Source organism: Entelurus aequoreus, linkage group LG01 (assembly GCF_033978785.1).
Source record: "Entelurus aequoreus isolate RoL-2023_Sb linkage group LG01, RoL_Eaeq_v1.1, whole genome shotgun sequence".
Lineage (NCBI taxonomy): Eukaryota > Metazoa > Chordata > Actinopteri > Syngnathiformes > Syngnathidae > Entelurus > Entelurus aequoreus.
Genome location: NC_084731.1, coordinates 16,783,342 through 16,807,371, shown reverse-complemented (window position 1 = coordinate 16,807,371; position 24,030 = coordinate 16,783,342). Strand labels below are relative to the sequence as shown.

The 24,030-nt window shown below is 35.2% G+C and overlaps 1 protein-coding gene across 6 annotated transcripts in view; it reads left to right on the top strand.

Moving 5' to 3' along the window:
* The window catches only part of magi1b (membrane associated guanylate kinase, WW and PDZ domain containing 1b), a 430,901-nt gene that overhangs the window by 238,399 nt on the left and 168,472 nt on the right, over positions 1 to 24,030 (top strand). For all 6 annotated transcript variants that reach the window (XM_062044599.1, XM_062044611.1, XM_062044591.1 and 3 more), the window contains exons 5-7: positions 7,651 to 7,873; positions 12,480 to 12,562; positions 17,867 to 17,902. In XM_062044599.1, the coding sequence (XP_061900583.1) occupies positions 7,651 to 7,873; positions 12,480 to 12,562; positions 17,867 to 17,902 (342 nt within the window). The remainder of the gene's footprint in view (positions 1 to 7,650; positions 7,874 to 12,479; positions 12,563 to 17,866; positions 17,903 to 24,030) is intronic.

The window sequence follows — 24,030 nt, the reverse complement described above, 5'->3', positions numbered from 1 at the left end:
TTACAATTAAAAAAAAGTCCCCTTATTACTTTTTGTATTTGCTGCATTTTGTAGAAATACAGTCCTGCTGTAGGAGCACTTGCAATCAGAGGAGGAGCTACACCTACATGTTTAAAAAAACTATTCAAGGCATTAATAACACAAAATATGGATTGTTACTGTTTTGATTTAATTGTCAAAGATTTTTGGTAATGTAAAATGTGATATTTCAGCCTGCTAAACCAGAACATGTTATAAAATAATATACACAATATTTCAGCCAGCCTCTGATGTACTAGCATTTATTTAGGTGCAAATATCACAGATTACATTACCAAAACATCTTTGACAAAGCATGATCGTAATTTCAGACATGTTTATATTGTGAATGGAGTTCAACCAAATGTATAGCGTAGTGCTTTTATTTTGAAGCCGGAAATGTGTGATTGATTTGAGAATGTGTCTTTACGGACTCTTTACAATAATTTAAAAAAAAAAGTCCCCTTTTGACTTTTTGTATTTGCTGTATTTTGTAGAAATACAGTCCTGCTGTAAGAGCACTTGCATTCAGAGGAGGAGCTACACCTACATGTTTAAAAAAAAACCTATTTCAGGCGCCAATAACACAAAATATAGATTGTTACGGTTATGGTTTAATTGTCAAAGATGTTTGGTAATGTAAAATGTGATATTTCTACTTAAATGCTTCTGATATTCTGTACATTACATTTTGTACAAGTTAATGGTCATCATATCTCTGCATGACAATAGCGCTTTTATTTTGAAGCCGGAAATGTGTGATTGATTTGAGAAGGTGTCTTTACAGACTATTTACAAGAAGAAAAAAAAGTCCCCTTTTTGTATTTGCTGTATTTTGTAGAAAGACAGCGTTTGTAGTCCTGCTGTAGGAGCACTTGCATTCAGAGGAGGAGCTACACCTACATGTTTAAAAAAAAAACAATTTCAGGCATTAATAACACAAAATATGGATTGTTATTGTTTTGATTTAATTGTCAAAGATGTTTGGTAAAGTAAAATGTGATATTTCTACTTAAATGCTCCTGATAATCTGTACATTACATTTTGTACAAGTTAATGGTCATCATACCAAAAAATATTTGACAAATCATGATTGTAATGTAAGACATGTTTATTTTGTGAATGTAGTTAGACCGAATGTATAGCGTAGCGCTTTTATTTTGAAGCCGGAAATGTGGGATTGATTTAAGAAGGTGTTTTAACGGACACCTTTTGACGTTTTGCCTACCGTCTTTCATTTTTGTTGAGCTTTTATGCCATCCGACTGAAACAGTCACAGTTGCAATCTAAATGTTAGGTTATCAATGCACCTTAACTGTAATCTAAACACGGAAGTGAAGCGTCCACCAACCTCTGAACGACGCGCCCAGCAGGCATTTGCCGCGGTGATGTCATCTCATGGCGAAAAATACTCCTTTCTGGTCGGGAGGACAACTTTTGAACTTAGTATTTCCATAATGTACCCTCCTCTCTGTCCATTTCTGCTCGCTATTTTCCCGCTTGAGGCTCATCAGTAAATAGTGAGCGCAGCTATGGAACGGCTCGAGGGTCAAAAAGGACGCGCATGCGTTAATCGCCCGGTTTTTTTTGTCTTACAAGATTTAAATATTGTAATATGATTTGTTTTAGTAGAAAACATGCATCTATTCATTTAAGTTTGATAAAAAAAAAAGTACAAACATCCCTGGTGGGAAGGTGACCCGGACCTCAGCTGTTGCTAAATTGTGTTCTCCGGAGTTGGCGGCAAAAGTTGTTGATTTGCCGTCTGTGCCTGCGTGAGTTGCCAAGGTGCCAGTCAAGTGCGAGAACGGTATAACAGGAAGCAAGGTGATGGCGCTCCACGGGCCCCTGCTGTGCTACAAGGTGTGAACTGCCCACTCAGCAGTCTTTAATTGAAGTGAATGGCTGCGTGGCCGTGGCAAGCTGTCGTCCACCAAAGGAGCCCTAAATTGAGTCAGCAAGTTGTTTTGGTTTGTGGTGTTACACGTTCTGTAACCTCGTTCTGAAGGATGGCTGCATTTGGACATGTTTTTACGAGCATTATGTGTAGATTTGAAACAGGTGCGCAGGGTTTTGTTGTTCTGTGGAGTCCCCATTTTGGGTGAAGAAGCGCTTTCGTGTGTCAATGCAAGTACTATCTATCTACCTATCTATCTATCTATGAACAACAGTGTGCTTCCTATTCATTTTCAACATATTCCTAGCTGCTTCCTGCTCCGTCACTGGCAGGATTATACAGTGGTCCCTCGTTCGTAGGAATTATTCTTTATACATAAAATATGTTCATAACAAGAGCACAAAATGTGTTCTCCTCACGAGCTAAATTGAACTCTGTCTCTGATTGATTCCTTGCTTCTTGTCTGATTAATAGATGTCGTCAGTGCTTGAACCGGACATCTTCTTGGCGAACCAATAAGGAGCCACCAGTGCTTGAACCTGACATCTATTAATCAGACAAGAAGCAAGGAATCAATCAGAGACAGAGTTCAATTTAGCTCATGAGGAGAACGCATGGAGCTGCACACTTAGTCACAGTCTCGCCCTACGCTCTAAGGTAGGGGTGTCCAAACTTTTTCCACTGAGGGCCGCACACTGAAAAATCAAAGCAAGCGGGGGCCATTTTGATATTTTTTTATTTTAAAAACCAATACAATAAATCAGTGTTTCCCATAAACTGCCAAGATACCTGTGGCGGTGGGGGCGTGGCTATGGGCATGGTCACCATGACATCATCGAGTAATTTGCATAATTTACTACAATGATATGATTTTCTTTAAAAAAGCTCAAAAGATTTATACTTACTAATTAATAATAACAGTTTTGTTTTAAACGTCCATCCAGCCATCCATCCATCCATTTTACAATATAATTACAACTATTTATGTACATATTTAAATACAGATTAGAACAATAAGTTATTCACTGAAATATATTTATTAATTGTGGTTCTTACAAAAAATATATCTTATAAAATATAAAAGCTAAAATGTCTCTTAAAGCTCTGCCCCTTTAATTAGTGCATACTAAATAATTTAACTTTAGCCTACTACTACAACCATATTATTTACCAGCAACATAAAGTGAAACAGAGGCAGAGGTGTCCTGCCACAGTCAGTAACAAATAAACAGAAAACAGTAGTGGTCAAATACAAATAAGGCAACAAGAGAAGTATCCTACACTTCTCTTTTGTAAAGTAAATCTGAACAGCCTATATGGGCATCTACATCAACTATATGATTTGCCTGAGAAGCTGGACAGGACAAAAAAAAATATATATATATATGTATATATATATATATATATATTTTTTTATTTTTTATTTGTGGCGGACGTAATTCTTTCGTGGCGGGCCGCCACAAATAAGTGAATGTGTGGGAAACACTGTATATGTATATAAAATATACATTTAGGCCTCCACTCAGGCTTGATACCAAGGACTCCAAAGGGTTTAGGTTAAAAAAAAAAAAAAGTCATTATTTATTATTATTATCATTATTCAAAGTTTAAATATCTTGATCTACATTATGTATATCTGTCAATATAACATATTTTTTTTTAGATTTAAGTTGTATGCCCTTTTTGTCAAAGAAAACACAAAATATGAAATATTTTCCCCCAATAAAATTTTAAAGTGGAACATTTCAGATTATATAATAATTGGAGCTCATAACATAACTCATAACAACATTGATTTTAATTTTTTATTATTTTTTGAGCAATGACACTTAAAAAAAAAAAAAGTCCCCCTAAAATTATTGGGGATCCTGCTCAGTAAAGTGTTAAAAAATAAATCGTAATTTAAAAAAAAAAACTGTTAACACAATAGTCTCGAGATCAACTTCAGATCTATCCGTCAATTATAACTTGTATTGTTGTTTATTATGTTCCTTGTTTGTTCATTTTAGGCCCTTCTTTTAAAAAAAAAAAAACATAGTTTTTTATATGGCAAACACAAAATATGCAACATTTTCCCCCAAAAAATATCTCAAAGTGGAATATTTAATGTGACCTACTTGGAGCCTTGAATAGGTCAATAATTCATAATAACATTGTTTTTGATTCATTATTATGTTTTAAAGAAAGAAACAGCCTGCATGACAGCTTAGTGTTAGTAGAGTCAACATAGCAACATTTTATTGTCACCTATTTACTCTTTTATACAACTTTTTATGTTTTTCTTTTTTTTTTATCATATTTTTAGAATGTGCCGTGGGGCCGTTAAAAAATTACCTGCGGGCCGCAAATGGCCCCCGGGCCGCACTTTGGACATCCCTGCTCTAAGGTTCAGCTCTTGCGTCCCTCTATTCAATCAGGAGTTCCACAGTCAACAACACTAAGGCCGCCTCTAAAAGGAGTGGTCACATATATTATGCAAAGCAGGTCCAGGACGCACAATACGTGACGGAATGTGCTGGGGGCCTTGTGATTTCGCCTTGTCGTCTGCGTGTTGGCATCTTATCTTCGTTGAGGTCGTTGAAGTCCTTGGCTGTTAGTGGGCTAAAACAAAGATAACATCTACGGCTGAGGCCACCCCTCAGACAAGAAGTCTTTGTCCTTGCACAGATTAGAAAAGTCCAACTTGAGCACAATAGCTAAATGACTAAAGCAACGGACTTTAAGCATACTAAAGTTAGTGTGATAATATATACATAATTATTCTAACATAATATAACAGAGTTATTTCATCAAGAGAGCCCTATATACATGGAAAAAACACATTTAGTCTCATTTACACTCATTTAATCGAATATAGTAATGATGCCTGAGGCCAAGCCAATCCGTGGCCACGATACTGAACAGTGCGCTCTGATTGGTTCTGTCTCCTCTAGAAGCCGATACTACTGTAGTACTGATATTTCTTGTGTTTTAGCCAATTTTACGCTTGTGAATGCTTAAGTTAAGACTTAAGAATATGCTTTAAAACCTTTTTTTTAATATCCCCCAAAATATATGAAACGTGATGAATAAGGCTGTGAATCTTTGGGCACCACACGATTCGATTCAATTCTTGGGGTAACGATTCGATTCAGATTCGATTCTCGATTCAAAATCAATACTTTTTTTAATAACATTGGGTGCCAGTTCTATGATTAACTACATTCCTCCATACAATAAACAGATCTAATTAATTTCTATATTATATAAAAGAAACTTGGTTTTATAAAAAAAAATAAAAAATTCCCAAACAGTTCATCCATCCATCCATTTTCTACCACTTGTCCCATTCGGGGTCGCGGGGGGGTAATAAAGTCAAATACAGATAAGGCAACAAGAGAAGTATACAATACTTTTCTTTTCTAAAGTAAATATGTACATTGGCTGGACAGGACAGATTTAAAAAAAATAAATAAATAAATAAATTAATAGATTTTTGATTGTTTTAAATCGATTAATAATCGTTACAAATAGGAGTCGTGATTAATTCTAAAATCAGAATTCCCTACACTGTCCCATGTCTCTATGTTTTAATGATGGTAACTTGTTTTTTGGTATTAAAAGAATAAATGATTGTAAAAATATTTGTTTTGGTAGAAAACATGCATGTAATAATTTAAGTTTGATTAAAAAAGTGACACAATTATTTTTAATGGGGGGTCCAAATACAATTCTGCTGATGACCCCAATTTAGGCTGATTTTATACCACCACTATAGCAACCTCATTTGTAGTATAACCTGATCTGTAGTCATCTTTGTTCTTCATCACAGACTACAACGACATAGACAAGCAGTGTTGGGTTAGTTACTGAAAAACAGTAACTAGTTACAGTTACTAGTTACTTTATTATAAAAGTAACTCTGTTACTTACACCAAAAAGTAATGCGTTACTGTGAAAAGTAACTATTTAGTTACTTCTATATATATATATATATATATATATATATATATATATATATATATATATATATATATATATATATATATATATATATATATATATATATATATATATATATATATTAGGGCTGCAACTAACAATTCATTTGATAATCGATTAATCTGTCGATTATTGCTTCGATTAATCGATTAATAATCGGATAAAAGAGACAAACTACATTTCTATCCTTTCCAGTATTTTATTGGAAAAAAACATCATACTGGCACCATACTTATTTTGATTATTGTTTCTCTGCTGTTTGTACATGTTGCAGTTTATAAATAAAGGTTTATTTAAAAAAAAAAAAAAAAAAAAAATTTTTTTTTTTTAAAAAAGTCTCTGCGCATGCGCATAGCATAGATCCAACGAATCGATGACTAAATTAATCGGCAACTATTTTTATAATCGATTTTCATCGATTTAATCGATTAGTTGTTGCAGCCCTAATATATATATATATATATATATATATATATATATATATATATATATATATATATATATATATATATATATATATATATATATATATATATATATATATATATATATATATATATATATATATATATATATATATATATATATATTTTTTTTTTAATGCCCTTTTAGCCTTCATTTCAGTACTGTTATTGCAGTGGAGAATAATACAATCTGTTGATCAACTCGACATGCATTTGCATCACTGAACTCTGCTAAGCAATGTGGTCTACATACAACACACAAACACAAAGATATGTTTCAAAGGGCCAATTTGTTTCAGGCCAGAACTAATTGACAAAATTATTTTAAATAGCTGCAACATAACATACATAAGTAACAAACAGCATAATGATAACATAGCTGTAAAGCAAGGAAGGCACACACTACATACACATAACCAGGCGTTTTTTTCTCTCAAGGAATTGTGAAATAAAATCATGTCTGAAGCCCTGAACACTCTACACATTTCCCCAGTTTTAGTTTAGAGATAAGGAAAGATTGGCCTGGCCCACTAGCATCCCTCTTTATGTTTGTGAACTTTATAGTCTATACATTTAGAGTGATAATCAAACATTCTAGAAGCCTAGAATGAAAGAGCAACAGTATATAAGAGAATTGACAGAGTGTGCGCAGTGCCTCGTTAAAATCCAGCCGCTGTTGCTTAGGGGGTGAAGTGTGTCTCTCTTTACTAGCTTCGTCGAAGCATGTTGCTTTTGTACCTGTTTCAGCAGATTTGAATTGCTAGGATAGGATCTTTGATCCAAGACGCAACTTACATTTAACTAAAATGTTCTTTACTTTGTGGTCGACAAAAGAAAAGTAGTGAGAATATCTCCATGTTAAGAAACTCGGCTTCGGGCTTCGCCATGATGTCTTGTTAGTAAACACAGACACGCCCCCTCCCTCCCTCCCACACACACACATACACACACCACAGTGCTCCAATAAAACACACTCAGATCTTCTCAGTTTGTAGCCGATACTACATAAAAAATAACGTAAAATCAAGCTGTAATGCATCATGTAGTAACGGTAACTGAGTTACTGAATATAAAAAATAACGCGTTAGATTACTATTTACCGCCGAAAGTAACGGCGTTAGTCCCGACACTGCAGACAAGTAATAAGAACAATCTCTGTTATGACTTGTAACAAAAGTCTTCCTTTTTGGTGCACTCTTTGCCTCGGCGGCTATCTTTCCGCCCAACCTTGCCAAGCATTGCAACCCGAGCACACTCTCAACTCTTTGTCTCGACTCTCCTCGACTCCAGACTCAAGCGACCTAGACGAGATCCATCGCTCGGTGAGACCCTTTACCAGCCGCCAGAGTGACCCGCCCTACCCAGGGACGACCCCCTCACCACCGGCCACCACGGAGAGCACTCAGCAGACTCACCCTCACCCGAGCCATCCCTCCCAGGAGGACCCTCAGGGACCTCTGCCTGACAACTGGGAGATGGCCTACACCGAGAACGGCGAGGTCTATTTTATAGAGTAAGGACACCTTTTATATGACATATTTTACGTGGCGATAGAAAGTAACACATTTGACATAAATAAAGGAATAAATGCTCTTTTTAGTGGTTACGATATTCTTCGAGCTACTTACAAATGATTTGCTTGTGAAAGTCACACAGGAATAATAAACTGTGGAAGCACCTTTTCATGTAAAGTATGCTTCAAAAAGCAACAACAAATTGTATGAAACGAAATAGGAAGAACAGTCTAAAGCAGTGGTTCTTAACCTGGGTTCCATGGAACCCTAGGGGTTCGGTGAGTCGGCCTCAGGGGTTCAGCGGAGGTCAAAACACACCCGACTCATCGTGTAAATACAAACTTCTCCTTATCTGCGTATTACGGATACGGCAACTGCTGACTGGTTTGCAGGCGTGTAATTTGTTGTGAGTTTATGCACTGTGTTGGTTTTGTTGTTTGAACATTAAAACATAAACGAGATTGTTGCGTTCAAATGTCTATTAAGTATATCAATAGTAAGAATGTTGCGTTCAAGTGTTTACCAAGTAAAACATAAACGAGAGTGTTGCGTTCAAATGTCTACTAAGTACATCAATAGTAAGAATGTTGTGTTCAAGTGTTTACCATGTAAAATAATAGTGGGAGTGTTGCGTTCAAATGTCTACTAAGTACATCAATAGTAAGGATGGTGTGTTCAAGTGTTTACCAAGTAAAATAATAGTGTTACATTCAAATGTCTACTAAGTACATTAAAAGTAAGAATGTTGTGTTCAAATGTTTACCAAGTAAAACATAAAGGAGAGTGTTCCATTCAAATGTCTACTAAGTAGATCAATAGTAAGAATGTTGCGTTCAAGTGTTTACCAAGTAAAACATTAACGAGATTGTTGCGTTCAAATGTTTATTAAGTACATCAATAGTAAAAATGTTGCGTTCAAGTGTTTACCAAGTAAAACATAAACGAGAGTGTTGCGTTCAAATGTCTATTAAGTACATCAATAGTAAGAATGTTGCGTTCAAGTGTTTACCAAGTAAAACATAAAGGAGAGTGTTCCATTCAAATGTCTACTAAGTACATCAATAGTAAGAATGTTGCGTTCAAGTGTTTACCAAGTAAAACATTAACGAGATTGTTGCGTTCAAATGTCTATTAAGTACATCAATAGTAAAAATGTTGCGTTCAAGTGTTTACCAAGTAAAACATAAACGAGATTGTTGCGTTCAAATGTCTATTAAGTACATCAATAGTTAGAATGTTGCGTTCAAGTGTTTACCAAGTAAAACATAAACGAGAGTGTTGCATTCAAATGCCTATTAAGTACATCAATAGTAAGATTGTTGTGTTCAAATGTTTACCAAGTAAAACATAAACGAGAGTGTTGCGTTTAAATGTCTACTAAGTACATCAATAGTAAGGATGGTGTGTACAAGTGTTTACCAAGTAAAATAATAGTGGGAGTGTTGCATTCAAATGTCTACTAAGTACATCAATAGTAAGGATGGTGTGTTCAAGTGTTTACCAAGTAAAATAATAGTGTTGCATTCAAATGTCTACTAAGTACATTAAAAGTAAGAATGTAGTGTTCAAATGTTTACCAAGTAAAACATAAACGAGAGTGTTGCATTCAAATGTCTACTAAGTAGATCAATAGTAAGAATGTTGCGTTCAAGTATTTACCAAGTAAAACATAAACAGGAGTGTTGCGTTCAAATGTCTATTAAGTACATCAATAGTAAGAATGTTGTGTTCAAGTGTTTACCATGTAAAATATTAGTGGGAGTGTTGCGTTCATATGTCTACTAAGTACATCAATAGTAAGGATGGTGTGTTCAAGTGTTTACCAAGTAAAATAATAGTGGGAGTGTTGCGTTCATATGTCTACTAAGTACATCAATAGTAAGGATGGTGTGTTCAAGTGTTTACCAAGTAAAACATTAACGAGATTGTTGCGTTCAAATGTCTATTAAGTACATCAATAGTAAGAATGATGCATTAAAGTGTTTACCAAGTAAAATAATAGTGGGAGTGTTGCGTTCAAATGTCTACTAAGTACATCAATAGTAAAGATGGTGTGTTCAAGTGTTTACCAAGTAAAACATAAACGAGAGTGTTGCGTTCAAATGTCTACTAAGTACATCAATAGTAAGAATGTTTCGTTCAAGTGTTTACCAAGTAAAACATTAACGAGATTGTTGCGTTCAAATGTCTATTAAGTACATCAATAGTAAGAATGTTGTGTTCAAGTGTTTACCATGTAAAATAATAGTGGGAGTGTTGCATTCAATGTCTACTAAGTACATCAATAGTAAAGATGGTGTGTTCAAGTGTTTACCAAGTAAAACATAAACGAGAGTGTTGCGTTCAAATGTCTACTAAGGAGCGCCCTAAGTGGCTGATCCGTTGGCGGTCCCGTCTAGCCGGATTGTGCCGAAAATGTAATTTCAGTTCTTATGTGTCTTGTACATGTTAAGAATGGACAAATAAAGCTGCTCTCTGCTACTAAGTACATCAATAGTAAGAATGTTGTGTTCAAGTGTTTACCAAGTAAAATAATAGTGGGAGTGTTGCATTCAAATGTCTACTAAGTACATCAATAGTAAGGATGGTGTGTTCAAGTGTTTACCAAGTAAAATAATAGTGTTGCATTCAAATGTCTACTAAGTACATCAATAGTAAGGATGGTGTGTACAAGTGTTTACCAAGTAAAATAATAGTGTTGCATTCAAATGTCTACTAAGTACATTAAAAGTAAGAATGTTGTGTTCAAAAGTTTACCAAGTAAACATAAATGAGAGTGTTGCATTCAAATGTCTACTAAGTAGATCAATAGTAAGAATGTTGCGTTCAAGTGTTTACCAAGTAAAACATTAACGAGATTGTTGCGTTAAAATGTCTATTAAGTACATCAATAGTAAGAATGTTGTGTTTACCAAGTAAAACATAAACAGGAGTGTTGAGTTCAAATGTTTTTTAAGTACATCAATAGTAAGAATGTTGTGTTCAAGTGTTTACCATGTAAAATAATAGTGGGAGTGTTGCGTTCAAATGTCTACTAAGTACATCAATAGTAAGGATGGTGTGTTCAAGTGTTTACCAAGTAAAATAATAGTGTTGCTTTCAAATGTCTACTAAGTACATCAATAGTAAGGATGGTGTGTTCAAGTGTTTACCAAGTAAAATAATAGTGTTGCATTCAAATGTCTGCTAAGTACATCAATAGTAAGGATGGTGTGTTCAAGTGTTTACCAAGTAAAACATAAACAAGAGTGTTGCTTTCAAATGTCTACTAAGTACATCAATAGTAAGGATGGTGTGTTCAAGTGTTTACCAAGTAAAATAATAGTGTTGCATTCAAATGTCTGCTAAGTACATCAATAGTAAGGATGGTGTGTACAAGTGTTTACCAAGTAAAATAATAGTGTTGCATTCAAATGTCTACTAAGTACATTAAAAGTAAGAATGTTGTGTTCAAGTGTTTACCAAGTAAAACATAAACGAGAGTGTTGCATTCAAATGTCTACTAAGTAGATCAGTAGTAAGAATGTTGCGTTCAAGTGTTTACCAAGTAAAACGTAAACAGGAGTGTTGCGTTCAAATGTCTATTAAGTACATCAATACTAAGAATGTTGTGTTCAAGTGTTTACCATGTAAAATAATAGTGGGAGTGTTGCGTTCATATGTCTACTAAGTACATCAATAGTAAGGATGGTGTGTTCAAGTGTTTACCATGTAAAATAATAGTGTTGCATTCAAATGTCTACTAAGTACATTAAAAGTAAGAATGTTGTGTTCAAGTGTTTACCAAGTAAAACATTAACGAGATTGTTGCGTTCAAATGTCTATTAAGTACTTCAATAGTAAAAATGTTGTGTTCAAGTGTTCACCAAGTAAAACATAAACGAGAGATGTGATGTTCATGCAAGGTTCATTTTGTGCACCAGTAATAAAACATGGTAACACTTTAGTATGGGGAACATATTCACCATTAATTAGTTGCTTATTAACATGCAAATTAGTAACATATTGGCTCTTAACTAGTCATTATTAAGTACTTATTAATGCCTTATTCGGCATGGCTTTATTATAACCCTAACTCTCTAACACTGACCCTAACAAATAACTCTAAATTAAGTCTTTATTACTTAGAATATGTTCCCCTAGGGTCCAAATAACACTAAATTAAGTCTTTGTTACTTAGAATATGTTCCCCATACTAAAGTGTTACCAAAAACATATAACTTTGTCTTGAATTTGAAAAAAAAATAACATTTTATTTTTCACTAAAGAAGGGTTCTGTGAATGCGCATATGAAACTGGTGGGGTCCGGTACCTCCAACAAGGTTAAGAACCACTGGCAAAAGCAAGGGTATCAAACCCCTTTTTATTGAGGGCCACATCACAGTTATTACCTACTTACTACCCATGTTGCATAATATGTTGGGCCACTTAAAATGATGTTGTGGCCCATGTTGCATAATAGGTTGGGCCACTTAAAATGAAGTGGTAAGCCAAATCTATCCCCTGGGGGTCTTGATTTTGACACACGTGATTGAAAGCTTTGATTTAAATGATACATACGATAAACTTTTTTAAGGTAATTGTATTTTTGACATTGTTTTCCAGCCACAACACAAAGACCACCTCTTGGATCGACCCTCGGTTGCTGGACAAACCTCAGAAACCCCTGGAAGATGGTGAAGATGACGGTATCAGACTCTCTCTCTCTTTTTCTCTCTCTTTGTGTTGGTTTGTGTATAATATCAGTGTTTCCCACACGTTACATTATTTAATACCTTTGAATTTAACACAGCCTGTCACTCATAATCACATTATGATGGGACTGCCTGTGTTGTTACAGAAGTTTGCCAGTGCAATTCTGGTCCTCAACGTAGCTCCCACGCTGGATAGTGACATAAAAACACTCATTTAAAAAGAAGTGACGGAACAAAGTTTATTTGTAGTAGTAGGTTTTGTTTACATAGCTGTACTGTAACGTGAGGGAGCGCAACAAACTGGGTTAAAATGATCGTACATAATCAAAAAAATCCAAGGTACCGAATCAAACTGTACCTTGTTCCTAACACCCGTTCATTTGTGTGCTTACCCAAGACTAAACGTAAACAGACGACATGTGACACTAGTGTGCCGTGGAAGATGATCTAATTTCACCTATTTGAGTTAAAAATGTTTTTTTTTGCAAACCAGTAATTATAGTCTGCAAATGATGTGTTGTTGTTGAGTGTCGGTGCTGTCTAGAGCTCGGCAGAGTAACCGTGTAATACTCTTCCATATCAGTAGGTGGCAGCCGGTAGCTAATTGTGTTGTAGATGTGGGAAACAGCGGGAGGCAGTGTGCAGGTAAAAAGGTCCTTATTGCTTAAACCAAAAATAAACAAAAGTTGACTGCCCCTAAGAAAAGGCATTGAAGCTTAGGGAAGGCTATGCGGAACGAAACTAAAACCGAACTGGCTACAAAATAAACAAAAACAGAATGCTGGACGACAGCAAAGACTTACTGTGGAGCAAAGACAATGTACATCCGAACATGACGTGACAATCAACAATGTCCCCACAAAGAAGGATTGAAAACAACTGAAATATTCTTGATTGCTCAAACAAAGTAGATGCGGGAAATATCGCTCAAAGGAAGACATGAAACTGCTACAGGAAAATACCCCAAAAAAAGAGCAAAAGCCACTAAAATAGGAGCGCAAGACAAGAACTAAAACACTACACACAGGAAAACAACAAAAAAGTCCAAATAAGTCAGGGCGTGATGTGACAGGTGGTGACAGTACACCTACTTCGAGACAAGAGCTATAGTGATGCATGCTTGGTTATGCTTTAAAGTCATATCCAACAATTGCGACGACGACTTTTTATTGTCAACTGAGTTTCGTTTTTTAATGATTTCTGCTGGTGGTGTGCCTCCGCATTTTTTCAACGCAAAAAATGTACCTTGGCTCAAAAAAGGTTGAAAAACACTGGTATAACAAGCACCGGGTGATGGTGTTAAAAGTCATGTTCGATCGTCTCTTTCTAGGCTATTCCGCTTCTCTTTATTAGCTTCATAACCCGACTTCCTACGGCGGTTAATGATGCCTTGTTAAAGAAAAAAACCACACAACTCAAGCCAAGTCTTGCATGGTTATGGTTTAAAGTCCAACCAAAGACCCACAATGCAATGCGTAGCCACGTCGCACTTTCAAGTCCTATGTTGCAGCTCTGTGCTAAACACTGCTGTTTGTAGGGTTGTCCCCATACCAATATTTTGGTACTGTTACCAAAATGTATTCTAATACTTTTCAAAATAAAGGGGGACCACAATAACATTTTAATATTGGCTTTATTTTAACGTATAATAATATATCTTACGATACATTAAACATATTTTTCTTATTGCAATCAAATAATTATGTTGTCAATAAATCCTAAACATACTAGACAACTTGTCTTTTAGTAGTAAGTAAACAAACAAAGGCTCCTAATTAGTCTGCTGATGTATGCAGTAACATATTGTGTCATTTATCTACCTATTATTTTGTCTAAATTATGAGGGACAAACAGTAGAAAATAGATTATTAATCCACTTGTTCATTTACTGTTAATATCTGCTTATTTTCTCTTTTAACGTGTTCTATCTACACTTCTGTTAAAATGTAATAATCACTTATTCTTCTGTTGTTTGGATACTTTACATTAGTTTTGGGTGATAATAGAAATGTTGGTATCAGTCCAATACCAAATAGTTACAGGATCATATGTTTATAAACATTAAAAAAGATTTTGTGATAATAAAAATTCTCAACATAATTATTGAAGTATTGACTATGTATGACTCTTGTACTTGGTATCGCTACAGTCAATGTCTGTGTAGACCCACCCATGGCATTTGTTTACATTCAGAACTGCCAGCTTGCTGTTAAGGACAAACTGTAAAAATGGATTATTAATTTACTTGTTCATTTACTGTTAATATCTGCTTATTTTCCGTTTCAACATGTTCTATCTACACTTCTGTTAAAATGTAATAATCACTTATTCTACTCTTGTTTGATATTTTACATTAGTTTTGGTTGATACCACACATTTAGGTATCGATCCGATACCAAGTAGTTACAGGATCATACATTGGTCATATTCAAAGTGCTCATGTGTCCAGGGACGTATTTCCTGACTTTATAAACATAATATCAATTTAGAAAAAACTAAAAAAGATTTTGTGATGCTAAAAAAATATTGATGTAATCATAGTAGCATCGACTAGATACGCTCCTGTACTTGGTATCATTACAGCCCATGGCGTTTGTTTACATTGTGACGCCTGTGAGCTATTGTATCCTCCTACGGTGTGTAGTAAAACATGTTTAGCTATTCCTCGTCCTGCAGTGATAATGATACTTGTAAGAAACTTACTTTATTTGTCGCCTTGGTGGCAAATACTAGTGATTTTGAAGTAACTAAAACACTACCGACTGCGGCTAGCTAGCTAACGGCTAACACAATGAACCGACTTAAACAAGTTGAAAAACTTATTGGGGTGTTACCTTTTAGTAGTCAATTGTACGGAATATGTACTGTACTGTGCAATCTACTAATGAAAGTTTCAATCATCCATCCATCCATTTTTTACCGCTTGTCCCTATCAATCAAAAACAAAAGCAAGAGCTGAGCACCGCTTGCAAAGCGACGCTTCAGTGTTTATAGCTTCAATTTTATCGTTAGTTTTTAAGCCACAACGAGTCCATTCTAACCCTTCTATCTCCGTCGTGACCGGGGGAAAAAAAAAAAGTACAGGTATTCTTCAGAAGCAGTACAGTACCATTTTTAATTCACGAGCACCGTAGGTACTTTATAAGCAGCGGTATACCGTCCGACACTATACTCGAGTCAGTGTAGGACTGTAAATATATTCTCTCCAGTGTTACAGCCGCAGTTGCAAGTGAAACACTTTAAATTTTAATGTATTTGTGCAGAGAATAAAAAAAAATGTGGGAATCCCCAGGTGGCACTGTTCTTCACACGAGCAATAGGTCCTACATTGTGAATTATATTTTTGTCCTGAAGTGATGCCTGCACAGCCAGCATACATATTTGGACAAGGTTTTTGCAACACGGACCACACACACACACACACACACACACACACACACACACACACACACACACACACACACACACACACACACACACACACACACACACACACACACACACACACACACACACACACACACACACACACACACACACACAAACACGCATACATTTCTTGCCTACTTTGTGTGGACACACGTTTGGTCAGTAGGTTGTGAGGGCCCCCCTTTCCACTATAGCTAGGATGATGAAAAAAATAAATCTAGCACTAGATGGGAGTAGAGAGTTGCAACCTCACTTCAGAATGCAAAACACACAAAGTAAAAAAAAAAAAATCACTTTTTTAGTTGTGAGGACCGACCGCTGTTGCTAGGTAGATTAGACCATACACACGCATGGTAGTAAGTTATGCAAGTTGGACATTTTTAAGGACAGCAAACACACACACTCACACACACACACACACACACACACACACACACACACACACACACACACACACACACACACACACACACACACACACACACACACACACACGCACACATTCTTGTATTTGTCACCTTCTTGAGACCTCCTAATAAGGCCTGCCTCTTTAGGACCACCCTTTCTAGACATATAAAGATTTGTATTTACACCATTGATAATATATACATACTATGCAAATATGAAAAAAGCTTGTTGTGAAAAAATAGTTGGAATTTCACAAGAAAAAGGTCACAATTTCACAAGAAAAACGATATAATAATAGTCATCATTTTACTCGACGCAAGTCAACATTTTTATAAGAAACACGGAACATGTGTGCAGTATTATGATAAAAGTTGGAGTTTTACTCAAACCGTCACAATTTTACAAGAAAATCTTAACATTTTGGCAATTTTATGAAAAGAGTCGTAACTTTACTCGACAAGTCACAATTTTATAAGAAATATTATATTGCAATATTATAATAATAATTTGAATTTTACTTGGCAAAATTATTAAAAAAGTCATAATTTTACTCAAAAATGTCACTATTTTACAAAAAACACAAAAATTGGCAATATTGTGATAAAAGTCAGAATTTTATATGACAAATGTCGCCATTTTGCATTAAAAAGTAATAATTTTCTGAGAAAATTTTGCAATAATACAGAAACAGGAGGAACATGAGAAATTGTTCCCGATTTCATAAGCAAAAAGTCAACACATTGTGGGGAAAAGACTGCTTTTAGTAAATTTTTTCTTTGTAATTGGTTTTTAACCTTCATTATTTACTTCAAGTTATTACAGTATGTCTCTATATACATATATTATTATTTTTTAATTAATTTTTTCCAAAGGGGGCACATTTCAATTTCTTACACACACTTGTTATTGCATATGTTTACCAGAGGGGGAGCGCTCCAAATTTTTACACACACTTGTTATTTCATATGTTGACCTTTTAAAACCGACACACAGTCGATTTGAAAAATCCCTCCTTTTTGGGACCATCCTAAATTGGATAGATGTCACCACCAGGGGTGCAAATGAGACATTCTCTATTAGATGCAATGGTTTTCCGTATTGGGACCATGATTTATGTCATCACTTGTTCACACCTCCTCATATGGAAGATACTTTTCCTTTCTGATGTCTCAAGAAGGGTAGAAATACAAGAACACACACACACACTTCAATGTATGCATAGATGTCCACTAGTAACATAGTCATGTTGCATTTTAAAGCATGTTGTTCCCAGCAGACTGACATATGGATTGTTGTTTGCAGCAAGCTCCTGTGTGCACTGGATTTGATCAACTCTTGCCATCTAGTGGTAGGATCTTGTCATTACATGTGACTAATGCACTTCTCCCTCTCTTTCTCTCTCTCTACCCCACTTTCTCCTTGACGTGACGGTGTGCTGCTGGGCCGTGCACCCCCGAGCAGAAGGGGTCCACACGGAGGAGATGGACAATGACCTTGGTGGGTACAACCGACCTTCAGCTCAATCCCTATTTGATTTATGGCCGCACAACAAACCATCGAATTCAGCCGGAATTAAAGGCATCCATCCATTTTCGACCGCTTTGTCCCTTTTGGGGTGGCGGGGGGGTGCTGGAGCCTATCTCGGCTGCATTCGGGTGGAAGGCGGGGTACACCCTGGACAAGTCGCCACCTCATCACAGGGCCAACACAGATAGACAGACAACATTCACACTCACATTCACACACTAGGGACCATTTTAGTCAAATTAAAGGCATAACAATGGAATTATATGGAGATCCATTTGGGCCAAAAGTTTTGCAATTGAAGAAATGAACTTTGAAACTAAAAAATACATATTAGTGCACATATTGGTTTTAGTTTGAAAAACTTTACGATTCACTATGTTAATTCACTTTCATACAATTGGATTTTTGAGGGTTTGTTTTTTTCTGATTAAAATCTTATTTGGGGGGTTTACTTGTCTTTGAATCATGACGGACCTATAAGCACAATGATAGGGGGTGTCCTCTTCTTAACTTTTAGTTTATTTTTATATATTTATATCTATACTTATCGGTCTATCATCTCTCTATCCAGATATATTATATATATATATATATATATATATATATATATATATATATATATATATATATATATATATATATATATATATATATATATACATATATATATATATATATATGTGTGTATATATATATATATATATATATATATATATATATATATATATATATATATATATATATATATATATATATATATATATATGTGTATATATATATATGTGTATATATGTGTGTATATACCGTACAGGCCAAAAGTTTGGACACACCTTCTCCTCATTTCAATGCGTTTTCTTTATTTTCATGACTATTTACATTGTAGATTGTCACTGAAGCCATCAAAACTATGAATGAACACATGTGGAGTTATGTACTTAACAAAAAAATGTTGAAATAACTAAAAAAAACATGTTTTATATTCTAGTTTCTTCAAAATAGCCACCCTTTACTCCAGGGGTCACCAACGCGGTGCCCGCGGGCACCAGGTAGCCCGTAAGGACCAGATGAGTAGCCCGCTGGCCTGTTCTAAAAATAGCTCAAATAGCAGCACTTACCAGTGGGCTGCCTCTATTTTTTAATTTTATTTATTTACTAGCAAGCTGGTCTCGCTGTGCCCGACATTTTTAATTCTAAGAGAGACACAACTCAAATAGAATTTGAAAATCCAAGAAAATATTTTAAGACTTGGTCTTCACTTGTTTAAATAAATTTATATATTTTTTTTACTTTGCTTCTTATAACTTTCAGAAAGACAATTTTAGAGAAAAAATACAACCTTCAAAATTATTTTAGTATTTTTAAACACATATACCTTTTTACCTTTTAAATTTCTTCCTCTTATTTTCTGACAATTTAAATCAATGTTCAAGTATTTTATTTTTTTTATTGTAAAGAATAACAAATACATTTTAATTTAATTCTTCATTTTAGCTTCTGTTTTTTCGACAAAGAATATTTGTGAAATATTTCTTCAAACTTATGATTAAAATTCAAAAAAATTATTCCGGCAAATCTAGAAAATCTGTAGAATCAAATTTAAATCTTATTTCAAAGTCTTTGGAATTTCTTTTAAAAATTTTGTTCTGGAAAATCTAGAAGAAATAACTATTTGTCTTTGTTAGAAATATAGCTTGGTCCAATTTGTTATATATTCTAACAAAGTGCAGATTGGGTTTTAACCTATTTAAAACATGTCATCAACATTCTAAAATTAATCTTAATCAAGGAAAAATTACTAATGATGTTCCATAAATTCTTTTTTCAATTTTTTCAAAAAGATTCGAATTAGCTAGTTTTTCTCTTCTTTTTTTCGGTTGAATTTTGAATTTTAAAGAGTCGAAATTGAAGATAAACTATGTTTCAAAATTTGTCATTTTTTTCGTGTTTTCTCCTCTTTTAAACCGTTCAATTAAGTGTAAATATCATTAATTATTAATAATAACATAGAGTTAAAGGTAAATTGAGGAAATTGGCTATTTCTGGCAATTTATTTAAGTGTGTATCAAACTGGTAGCCCTTCGCATTAATCAGTACCCAAGAAGTAGCTCTTGCTTTCAAAAAGGTTGGTGACCCCTGCTTTACTCTGATTACTGCTTTGCACACTCTTGGCATTCTCTCTATGAGCTTCAAGACGCAGTCACCTGAAATGGTTTTCACCTCACAGGTGTGCTTGAAGCTCATGGAGAGAATGCCGAGAGTGTGCAAAGCAGTAATCAGATAAAAAGGGTGGCTATTTTGAAGAAACTAGAATATAAAACATGTTTTCCAGTCGGCTTAAAGGTGAAATGTAATTTAGAAAAAGTTGCAATGTTGACTAATAAAACAAAGCTGTTTTTTTTCTTCTTTCAAACTGTCATTGCTCAAAACATAATATTGAATCAAAATCAATGTTATTATGAATTATTGACCTATCCAAGGTTCCCATTATTTCACATCAAATATTCCACCTAGAAAAATATTTTTGGTGGAAGATTTTGCAAATTTGGTAGATAAATAACCCAAAAATGTATGTTTTGTTGTTTTCTTACTGTACCGAACCGTGACCTCTAAACCGAGGTACGTACCGAACCGACATTTTTGTGTACCGTTACACCCCTAAATAGATAGTAATGAGTAAAACATTTCTGACTGTTTATAAACTGCATATTGAAGAGTAGAGATGTCCGATAAATGCTTTAAAATGTAATATCGCAAATTGTCGGTATCGATTTTTTAATTACCCGTATCGTTTTTTTTTTTTTTTTTGTTGTTTTTTTTTAAATTAAATCAACATAAAAAACACAAGATACACTTACAATTAGTGCACCAACTCAAAAAACCTCTCTCCCCCATTTACACTCATTCACACAAAAGGGTTGTTTCTTTCTGTTATTAATATTCTGCTTCCTACATTACATATCAATATAGATCAATACAGTCTGCAAGGGATACAGTCCGTAAGCACACATGATTGTGCGTGCTGCTGGTCCACTAATAGTACTAACCTTTAACAATTAATTTTACTCATTTTCATTAATTACTAGTTTCTATGTAGCTGTTTTTATATTGTCTCACTTTCTTTTTTATTCAAGAAAATGTTTTTAATTTATTTATCTTATTTTATTTTATTAATATTTAAAAAAAGGACCTTATCTTCACCGTACCTGGTTGTCCAAATTAGGCATAATAATGTGTTAATTCCACGACTGTATATATCAGTATCGGTTGATATCGGTATCAGTAATTAAAGAGTTGGACAATATCGGAATATCGGATATCGGCAAAAAGCCATTATCGGACATCCCTACTGAAGAGTATTAATATTGTGAATGTGCTTTATAAATAATGAATTCAGTGTTTACTTAATAGTTACTGATCATAAAATGTTACAAGACTAAATTATGTCTTATGAATTTTTGCCTGGAAATGTAATCGTTCAACCGCATTCAGTTATGAATGTTCTAGTAAAGCCTCACATTTAGCATTACTCTTTCACAACAAAACTTCTTCAATTTGGTGAAGTTAAAGAGGATAATGCCATTCATCTCCCAATGAGACCTTTTACATCCTCGCACAGACATGACCTCATTTTGGTGTGGCCTTTAAATGTCCCGGTCTTGTACACGCACACCAACGCTCACACACGCGTGTGCTCTAAAAGTCGTCAGCTCCTGGATCAAATATGAGAGGCAATCTGAGAAGGATTGTTATAATTACCGTTTTGAGGACAACTTTACTTTCCTCTTGACACCTATCAGCCATTTGCCGTGGCACCGATGTTTACCAGAGAGAGGAGCCGCCGGATCAAAGGTAATAGTAGCCTTTCATGACTGTCGTGCTTTGACAACAACAATACAATTTAATACCAAAACCCAAAACCAGTGAAGTTGGCACGTTGTGTAAATGGTAAATAAAAACAGGACCCAATAATGTGGTGTTGAGTTTAATAGGATAGGATGGGTCTTTATTGTCATTGCAACAAGTACAACGAAACTATGTTTTCAGTACAAACCCGTTCAAGATTAGACAAACAAACAGTGTACAGGGTTACAGAACAGGAACGCTGATGGGTCGCCACGAGGCGCCCCGTAAAAGATAAGAAAAAGGTAAAAGGCTGGGGAAGAAGACGAGTAAAAAAAAATACAATCTAGACTGGGCTCCTAAGGGGGTCTAGTCTGGAGTGGGAAAAAAACCTCCATGCCATGCACACATAAACATGTTACAATTAATCACGACAACTCGCAACAGAGGGGGAGTTGGGTCCCTGGAGGTCGACTGCTGCTATGAAGCTCTGCCAGCCGTCCATCACCCTGAAGGGGAATCAAGCGGTGTGTGTGTGTATATGCCCATTGTCTTGGGTGTGTTGATGTAGTGTCCATAGGCCTGGGGCCCTTCTGCATGCAAGCAAAAGTTCGACTCCAGGTGTCGCTGAGGAGGGAGGGTTTGTCACTTCACAGGTGTCATAGTTTTGATGCCTTCAGTGACAATCTACAATGGAAATAGTCATGAAAATAAAGAAAAAACACATTGAAATGAGAAGGTGTGTCCAAACTAGTTTCTTCAAAATAGCCACCCTTTGCTCTGATTACTGCTTTGCACACTCTTGGCATTCTCTCCACGAGCTTCGAGCACACCTGTGAGGTGAAAACCATTTCAGGTGACTACCTCTTGAAGCTCATGGAGAGAATGCCAAGAGTGTGCAAAGCAGTAATCAGTGCAAAGGGTGGCTATTTTGAAGAAACTAGAATATAAAACAGGTTTTCAGTTGTTTCACCTTTTTTTGTGAAGTACATAACTCCACATGTGTTCATTCATAGTTTTGATGTGACAATCTACAATGTAAATAGTCATGAAAATAAAGAAAACACATTGAAATGAGAAGGTGTGTCCAAAACGGTATATACCTGCGGCTTATAGTCTGGTGCGGCTAATATAAGTGAAGTGAATTATATTTATATAGCGCTTTTTCTCTAGTGACTCAAAGCGCTTTACGTAGTGAAACCCAATATCTAAGTTACATTTAAAGCAGTGTGGGTGGCACTGCATGGGAGCAGGTGGGTAAAGTGTCTTGCCCAAGGACACAACGGCAGTGACTAGGATGGTGGAGGCTGGGATCGAACCTGGAACCCTCAAGTTGCTGTCACGGCCACTCTACCAACCGAGCTATACCGCCCCAATATATGAAAAATTTAAAAAAATGGTTCTCCTAAAATTGAATGGGTGCGGCTTATAAACCGGTGCAGCTTATCGTCCGGAACATAGGGTAATATAAAACCATGAAATCAACCTCTAAAGGCTTAGTTGGCCACATGCGTGGACAGCACCTTTTAGCTCTTATTTCCAAAATTGTGTACCGTATTTTTCGGCGTATAAGTCGCTCCGGCTGAAAATGCATAATAAAGAAGGGAAAAAACATATATAAGTCGCACTGGAGTATAAGTCGCATTTTTTGGGGGAAATGTATTTGATAAAATCCAACACCAAGAATAGACATTTGAAAGGCAATTTAAAATAAATAAAGAATAGTGAACAACAGGCTGAATAAGTGTACGTTATATGAGGCATAAATAACCAACTGAGAACGTGCCTGGTATGTTAACGTAACATATTATGGTAAGAATCATTCAAATAACTATAACATATAGAACATGCTATACGTTTACCAAACAATCTGTCACTCCTAATCGCTAAATCCCATGAAATCTTATACGTCTAGTCTCTTACGTGAATGAGCTAAATAATATTGTTTGATATTTTACGCTAATGTGTTAATAATTTCACACATAAGTTGCTCCTGAGTATAAGTCGCACCCCCGGCCAAACTATGAAAAAAACTGCGATTTATAGTCCGAAAAATACGGTGCCTGCGGCTTATAGTCGGGTGCGGCTAATATAGGAAAAACAAAAAAAAATGGTTCTCCTAAAATTGAATGGGTGCGGCTTATAAACCGGTGCAGTTTATCGTCCGGAACATCGGGTAATATAAAACCATGAAATCTATTAAGACTTGCCATTGTATTATTACAATACACTGCAAAAAGTCAGTGTTCAAAAACAAG